The 9,158-nt window shown below is 45.9% G+C and overlaps 1 protein-coding gene across 1 annotated transcript; it reads left to right on the plus strand.

Moving 5' to 3' along the window:
* The first annotated feature begins 7,827 nt into the window (after positions 1-7,827).
* LOC106810506 lies at positions 7,828-8,592 on the plus strand. The gene has a single exon (XM_014813885.1). The coding sequence runs from the start codon at positions 7,828-7,830 to the stop codon at positions 8,590-8,592; it is 765 nt and encodes a 254-aa protein (XP_014669371.1).
* Positions 8,593-9,158: the final 566 nt, after the last annotated feature.

Here is a 9,158-nt window from a genome sequence, read left to right on the forward strand (position 1 = left end):
ATGATTCCTCTTCCATCGCAAGGTATAATTATCGAATGCTACCAATATGGATATATACGAGCTATATTATGACGCATACAACCCAATGGCAGAGACGATATACTGAGCAATGTGAGCATGCATGTGTAATGTGCGAGTATTTATATCCCCTCCATGTGCGAGTATCACTGATTAAACAACAGGCCGGCCGGCTACCACGCTTCGCGATCAATCGATCGAAATCATCCCAAGCCGGGACTTCAATCAAAGCCGCAGCCGCGCACCTACAAAACGCGCAAACCGGCCACGCGCCACGCGCCTGGCAGTCGCCGCGGTGGCTTGTGTGATTAAGCTTTTAATAGGTCGGCGTTGCTACTTTCTGTGCGGGACTGCAAGAATGCGGCCTATGGCCTGGTAAGTAGCACTGATTAAACTACAGGCCGGCTACCAGGCTACCCAATCCGGTACATCAATCAAAGCCGCCACCGCCGCTGCCGCGCACCTACCAAACGCGCAAGCGGCCACGCGCCACGCGCCTGGCAGTCGCCGCGGTGGCTTGTGTGATTAAGCTTTTAATAGGTCGGCGTTGCTACTTTCTGTGCGGGACTGCAAGAATGCGGCCTATGGCCTGGTAAGTAGCACTGATTAAACTACAGGCCGGCTACCAGGCTACCCAATCCGGTACATCAATCAAAGCCGCCACCGCCGCTGCCGCGCACCTACCAAACGCGCAAGCGGCCACGCGCCACGCGCCTGGCAGTCGCCGCGGAGCGTTATTATTGTAATTCCAGTTTATTTATTGTTAATGGTGATGCGCTCTATTGTGTGTGTGCGTGCGTGCCTATAGGGCTTTGTTTTGCGTTAAAACTTATCCTGCTCATCGGTACATACGGAACCTTTCTTCCGCGACGGGCTACATTTAGCTAAAGCGGGATATGAAACTAGCCCCATGCATCGAAATCTATCTGCGTACCGTCGAATGAAGATCTGCTCTTAGTAAATAATATATAGTAATACTAACGCATACACATTCGCGCGTACACGCGGTAACTCGCAAACTTTGACAAGAATTAATCATTTTCCCTCGCAATGAAGCCAGTTTTGCTCGGCAAACTACACACACCATCACTCGCGCGTCATAGATTGTATATTGCGGCAAGGAAGCCAGTTAATAAAATATTTGTTAGACTCCTAGCTAGTGGCACACAAGACAGAAACGCGCACAACCACACCCCGCGCACACTCAGTACACACTCGAATATCCTTGCCTCATTCACATAACTTTTCTGATGTAGAATTTGTAATTACTTAATACCCTTCGTTGTGTGTATATATATTTTCGTTACATTGCGACGTATGCAGTAGAGTTCGTATCGAAATTTTTCTTTCTCGATCTACATGATGATAGGAGCTTAATTACTATGTTGGATGCATTGACAATGCCGATAGTCTAAAAAAACTGACGCTAAAATCGTAACGTAAGTATGCTACATAGTATAACATATAACTCTATTTGGTTAATAGAGCTGTGTAACATAACCCGCAACTGGGCGGGATTGCTTCTTTGATATCTTTCTTTTGTTCCGAAACTGACTCTAAGTCTAACCACTCTAGCAGGACCAATAACTAATCGGGTAGCAGGACTGTGTAACGCGACTGGGCGGGATTTCTTCTTTGATATCAGTGATGTAGCTACCACCTACGTCTCATTGTGATACAAGCAGGTTTGTCGACAATCCTGTTTTCCCGTTAATCAATTTGCCGGAATTCAACTAGCCACATTTCATTCAGTAAACCCCGCGTCCGCCCCCCCCCCGCGCCCTCGAACGCGCGCGCGCGAACGCACACATACACATACACACACATACATATAGTAAAATTAATGTTCATCTGATTATATCCCCTTAAAAATAATAAATGTACACACATTACACATACATAGTGATTTGATCAATGTCCACTTTGCAGTTGTTGCCGGGTACCTATCATGAGAAATTCCGTCTTGTCGTCGTTCAAGATTAGCCGATCAACAAGCATCCAGTCACTGATATCTTTTATATATGTTTCCATCGCAGAGACAGCCTGTTCCTGGATGGCTTCAGAATTTAGATTGAAGGATAGGTACAGTTGGGAGTGGATATCCGGAAGATTATATTGAGAACATGTTTGACGCATATCTGTTGAAGAGAAGAGGGGAGAAAGAGAGAGTAAGAGAGAGAGCGAGCGAGAGAGAGGGGGAGAGAAAGAGCGAGCGAGAGAGAGAGGGGGAGAGAAAGAGAGAGAGGGGAGGGAGACAGAGCGAGAGAGAGAGAGAGGAGACAAAGAATGAGAGTGAGACAGAGAAAGAGAGAGAGAGAGAGGGAGACAGAGCGAGAGAGAGAGAGAGGAGACAAAGAATGAGAGTGAGACAGAGAAAGAGAGAGAGAGAGAGGGAGAGAGGGAGGGGGGGAGATGGGAGATGGGGAAGATAGACCAAGAGAAAAGGGAACAACGAGTGCTAGAGAGAGAGAGAGGAGAGCGATTTATCCATTGGCACGTGTTTTTGTTATTATTATTATTTATCCTCCGCACGTTATTTATTTATCCTGCCGCAGCGGAGGATATTGTTTTCGTGCTGCTATGTGGCGGTGATGTATGTGCTGCGTGTGCCGTGTGCGTGTGCGTCTGGTGGCCTCGATTCTTTCAACCGTAAGATGTAGTAACTTCCACCTTTGTCCACAGGTGGCAGTCTTATGGCAGACGCTGAACTCTATTGAATTCTAAGTGACCTTTGACCTTATTATCATATAATGAATTAAGCTCACAATGCGCATCCCAAACGGCTGAAATTTCTCCAGTAGCTAGACTAGCACTACTTTGTGGCATGCAGTATCACACTACTTTATGACAAATAAACTTAGTTCTCCATTTGACTGGCGCGTTCCAGCAAGAAGAGGTTGCGAAATCAGGTATCGGCGCCCCACGCTAACTTTGTTTCAAAGCAACATAACATCGACTTGGTTTGGTGACGTCACATGTTTCTATCTTTGCTGCGCCCGTACCGCTGTACCGCGCCACCGCTGCACGGTTGCTTGGAGATTGGGGAAACTGTCAACAACATCGGAGAATTTCAACAACATTGGAGGTATTTTCAAAATACCTTTTATAAGACAATGCGCAGTGAAATTGGAGGAGCTAGAGTTTATTTTGTCATAAGGTAGTGTGATTATTCATGCCACGAAGTATTTGCTAGTCTAGTACTGTAGAAATTAGCGTTTGGATGCACATTGTGAGCCTTTAAGTATATATTGTCAATGCTAGGTCTAGCGGAAGGACCGTACCATTGTTAACACGAAGCGGGGTTCCAGGCGGTATATCCAGAGTGTTGTGTGTCGCAGAGTATGTTGACAGTACAATAAGCCAGTTCGTAGTTACGCATTGCAGTAGTTATTGCATTTAATGCAGATAGTAGATCGTATTCAAATCGCTTACAATACAAATGCGCGTGCTGTGCTTTTAGAATTGGTCACAGTTTACTGCTTAACATGTCAGGTGACATGTTTTCTGGGCATTGATTGGTTTGCTGACATGCGGCTTTGGGTTTAAATTCAGGTTATTTGAGATAAGTTTAGTACATTGCTGTAACAGAGTCATACGTACTATCACAGCTAACAGCCGATATATCCGACCATGGCCGATGTCCTGATTTTGACCGACAGTTTGGGTAGACATTTGCACGGCTACCTAAACAGGAGATGTAGAATTCGTACTATTGTCGATTTCCATCCAGGAGCGAGGTCAACAACAATTCTGCAAAGGACAAGCCAGGACGTCACCTGTTTTATGCATGTTATCCTGCTCGTCGGGACAAATGAGGTGGAGAGACACACACCCGAGCAGATCGTCCACGACATACATCGCACTCTCGAAGATATAGCGATGCAACGTCCACGGACGCTTGCGTTCGTAGCTGTATTACCAAGACCGAGGGATGATAAAAAAAACCGCATCCACTGTCATCCAAGTCAACAAGCAGATGAAGAAACTCACGAAAGAATTGGGAATGGGCTATATTGGCGCCAATAGACCATTTTTAGAAGGAGGCAGAGTTCGTTCGGCAAACAACAACGGAGAACCTTTCTTCCGCGACGGGCTACATTTAGCTAAAGCGGGATATGAAACTTTATCCCGATGCATCGAGAATTATCTGCGTACCGTCGAATGAAGATCTCCTCTTACAAAAACCAGCCCTTTTCAGGGCTACATTTCTTTCAAGAAATGATTTCTACATTTGCAATACATCCCAGGCTTCTCCCTACGTTGCGCAAAGTGGGCGCGCCCGCCCCGTTTGGGAAAACTCCCCCCCCACCCCCCGTTTCAATCGTTGTGCCACGTTTAAATTATTTCCGCCCCTAATTAAAAAAAAAAGGAATGGCTACATGAGGAACAGGCTGAGTGAGTCAGCTTTGGAGGCGCTGCTGCTACTGGCAATTGAGGGGCCACCACCCATTGACCTTTGACCTGTGACCTCCAATTTCGGCACAGTGATGGCTTTTCCTACCATGATGCGATACACCGACTATCACGAGCCTAGGTCGAGCCGGTAGAGGCGCTTGCTTTTCCGGACTTACCGCAGATTTGGCATCACTTCTTTACAATTACAAGACACTCTACGGCTAATATGTCGGACCTTATGCCTCGCATGCGTGCTATTGTTCCGGATGCCTTGTATAGTCATAATGACTTAGATATTGCGTTTGCTAAATTAGCAGATGCAGTTAAAAATAACCAGCCGTTTCCCATGGCTTCAGGTGATGACAAATTCCATTATGGGAATATTCAAGCACGAATACATCATACTACTACGTATGCGATACTGAGATATTGCTTGTTGGCAATATTAATATTGATTTTCATCATTCGTCGATTTGGTTGTAAGGGATGTACGCCTCATCGCTAGGAGGTCTCCTTCCCAGTTACGCCTCTGCATTTGCAGCCGTTCACTGTAGAGTCACCACCAACACCACCACTGCTGCCCCCTATGTTACATGTCATGCAGACTTCACCACTCACAATTCAAGCTGAACCTCATTACGCTATCCTTTCGTCAAGCCCTGTGTTGGAACCGCATACGCCCATCACCATACGCATGTAACGAGTTTCGAGGCCGATTTGCGTTCAGTTGCTGAAGTATGCTCGCGTTTTTTTCTATTTATTCATCGCTGGTCACGCTTGGTAGCTTGCTTTTGGAGAATGTCTGTTGTTCTGATTGTCGTCTGCGTAATTCTTTCCTTACTTGCGTGTCACGATATGCACATGTGTTGTCACCGGAATGAGATATGGTTTGATTTAGAGTACATTTGCAAGCTTACACGCTGAATCTTTATCGTAACATATTAAAAGCTTGTGAGATTTTTCTGTTCGATTAATTGCTTTCGTTTTACATAGCATGCTGGGTGCTCTTGCTAAAGTAATCGAGTTTTGTTGATGGTTTGTCAACACCATTAAATAATTATAACTTGAATGATTTTACTCGTTGCGAATTTGAATCGAATGATTTTTAACATTAACATTGCTAATTCAACATCAGAAACTACTGATCTGACAAAATGGCCGATGGAGAGGACCACAAGAGCTACCCGCTCCACGTCACCCTCGTTCAGAAGAGCTGCGAGAGGGACCTGCTCATAGAGATGGGAGGCAAGCCGACGCCACCCGTGTGGACTCGGCTTCGTGGTGGGGGCGCAGGACTGTCGGCCCGTCGCCTCGTTGATCGTCTGAGAGAAACAGATCCAGACAGGTACTACGCAAAGTACCGCAACCTGGAGTATTGGATCGAGCACAACCCGGCACCATCTACGGAACCCCCACACTGACCGCAGCAACCAACGACAGTGACGACTGTCACAACTTTGACTTGCCGGTGCGGAAGCCTACCCAACCTAGGTTTCCGCCACCGTCAAGACCAGGCAGCAGGAGAGGCTGCCTCCGCTTCGCGCCGACCACCATCACATCCTACTTCGAACACTATGATTTGTGAACCTATATGATTTGTGAACCTATAATGTAGATAACACTAATGCTTGTGTTAAATAAAAATAATTTTTTGTAAAATATTATTATTATGTTTGCTTATTTGACACGTGCCACAGTACTATTGTTCTCATGGAGTATTACTCATTTCTCTTTTCTGTACCTTCTTTTCTTCTTAACTTATCAATGACAGTATTCATACTGAATGTTTTTTTGCTGTTAACGGTTCTTGACGTTACACGATAAACTTCTTCTTTCTTTCATCTTCAGTTTCGTTTTAGTCTGTACGAATCCACGCCCACTAAGGAAACGTCCTGTTCGAAATTTTAAGAAGAGCAGTCGGAGTCTGCTGTAACGATGGGTCATCGTCCGATTGTACGGGGGGGGGGTAATGTAGACACGAGGTTTGCATTAATTAAATAAGTTAATAATTTTATAACTCCGTTAAGATTATCGGCCAGCAGATTGATTCTTGTAATAACTAACTAGGCACGAGCGATGAGGTTGAGGGAATGTGTGAAACACATTCTGCACAGTCTGCGAGGTCAGGCGGGAGTGTTTATGCACGGGTAGCAAGATTGTTTGTACACGCATTTGGCACGCGAACGAGCAGCAGCTCGGCTCTCCCCGGAGGAGACTCGGCACAATAGAGGTACACTCCTGTCTCGTGAAATGGAGAGCGATCGTGGGTGTGCGCTCGACACGCCATCCTTGTAAGGATGGGGCGATTAATTACCCACATAACCGGCGGTGTAAATGGGGATTTATTCTAAATTGGGAGCATCTGCTGTTCAGCTTCGGACGTGCACTAGGGTTGCAGGGATGGTTCCTTGTTTGGACAGGGGTTTGTGGATGCTAAATTTAAGCGTATATATAAGACAGTTCGAAGCATGTGATAGTCAGTGTGTCTAACCTTGTCTGTGCCTGCGACGTGCATCGTTATTGAGACCGTGAGTATGTAAGTTCATTCTTTAACTGATGGCTTAGGGTTCTTGCCACTATAGATCTATATCTATCTTGATTCTTATTTGTTCTATCGTAGTGAGCTATCTTCTAGTATGTGCAATAACCTTTCTATATTTCTAAACGTAGTTTCTTATTGCTGTGTAAGTTGCACTCGCACTGTGTTAATTGTCAGCACCTCTTCGTGTACTATCGTACGTGTATTATTCTATTAACTACAAGAGCTTTCTTGAATAAATCTTATTCTTTGTGGCACCGTCTCACTCTCTTGTGCTTTGAATATTAATTGTTAACATTTCTACACACTTCTTGTAAGACGGAGAAACCCGCCTACATTTATTATTTATAGATGGGCTATTTGTAGAATTTTAGCAAATTTGATTTGAATTCTATGTACAACCTCCCGCCTAACACACACTGTTCTGACTTTATTTATTTTCACCCGTTACAGTACATGCTACACGTACATGTACATGTACATGTAACACGGCCAGCGTACAAAATCGCAGTGTGTGTCCAGCTGTACGCGCAACTCGTACGGCGTTCTAAAATCGTGAGCGAAAATATACGCTGCCGGGCAGCGTACAGAATCGCTAGTGTGTCCTAGGCTTACGGCGTTCTAAAATCGTGAGCGAAAATATACGCTGCCGGGCAGCGTACAGAATCGCTAGTGTGTCCTAGGCTTTAGAGGCTGATGATGATCTGCCATCCGGAAGTGGAAACAAGGCTACCTCTTGCACTGGAAAACGAGACAACAGGTTAACATTAAGCCGTCCATCCCAAAGGGCTAGGGCTGAGTTGGAAAGGAATATAGCTGCACGACCCGGAACCAGCGTCAAGAAGTCGGCAAGTCTGCATGCACCTCCAAAAAGAATGGTTTATGGTAACGTCAACAAGGCCGATCTTGTGCCTAACCTTTCTGCTGTAAAACCAAGCAAGAGTAAGAAATCTGCAACGAAGTCAAACCAGTCATCCCACCAATCAAGGGTGGAATTGCAGCAAAAGATGTTCGACCTCGAATTCCATGTAAGGGAATTGCAAATAAAATTAGAACAACTGAAGATCGATAAAGAGAAGAAAGTTCAAGTAATGATGGAAATAGAAGAGGAAGAAGACGATGACTTAGGCGCAGACAATTCAATGCTCAGCGAGATCCCCCAAGAAAACTCTGATGTTAATATGCAACGGTTTCTCAACTCCATGCCAGCCAGTGTCCCTCCAACATCTAAGGCATCTGCACTACATGACTTGGTGAACTCATTCAGGCTGCCACCGGTCCAGATTGATCGTTTCAATGGAGATCCCCTGAAATACCCAGTATGGATCACTACATTCGACAACATGGTAGCATCCAGAACAACCAGCTCCTCTGACAAACTCAATCTCCTAGGCCAATATCTCGAAGGCGAGCCCTTAGAAATGATCAGTGGCTACCTCCTACTGCAAGATCAGGAGGCTTATCAATGCACCAGGGAGAAGTTGGAATATTGGTATGGGGGAGACTCGGTTATCAGCCGAGCATTTCTCACTAAGCTCGAAAACTGGCCTAAGCATGATGGCAGGGACCCTATAAGTCTTAGGAGGTTTTCACATTACTTGGATGAGCATGGATTTGGATGGATTACCTGGGCATCCTAGACGATCCTCAAGAGAACTGCAAAATTGTCTGCAAACTACCAGTCTACATGGAAAGTAAGTGGCAGTCCGTGATTATACGTTCCAAGAATAGGGAAAACCGCTTCCTCTCCTTCGGAACTTTCACCGATTTCGTAGTAGGACGTGCAGAAGAGGCCAACATCCTAGCGTTCGACTGCCATGCTGCAAGTCTTCCCGCCCCATCGTATCTGAATTCATCTCCGCCAAGAGCAACCAAGAAGATCCTTGCCACCGTTGAACAGATAGATCCGTGCAAGTTATGCCAGCGTGATCATAGGTCGGTGGAATGTCCGAAGTTCATGGATGTCACAGTCGACCAGCGAGTGGGATTGATCAAGAAGCGGGGGCTTTGCTTTGGTTGCATGAAATTTGGCCACCGGTCCAATGCCTGCAGGCAGAGGCTCGCATGTTCCCGATGCCGCAAACGCCATCCTACCCTACTGCATCAAGACACCCCTCCAGTTAGATTAGCGGTGCCGGAACCGGCACCTCACCATGCCAGGGACATAGCCCAACCACCCCAAGCCCGGGAAGTTTCCTCAGCCTGT

Source organism: Priapulus caudatus, unplaced genomic scaffold, assembly GCF_000485595.1.
Source record: "Priapulus caudatus unplaced genomic scaffold, Priapulus_caudatus-5.0.1 Scaffold447, whole genome shotgun sequence".
NCBI lineage: Eukaryota > Metazoa > Priapulida > Priapulimorpha > Priapulimorphida > Priapulidae > Priapulus > Priapulus caudatus.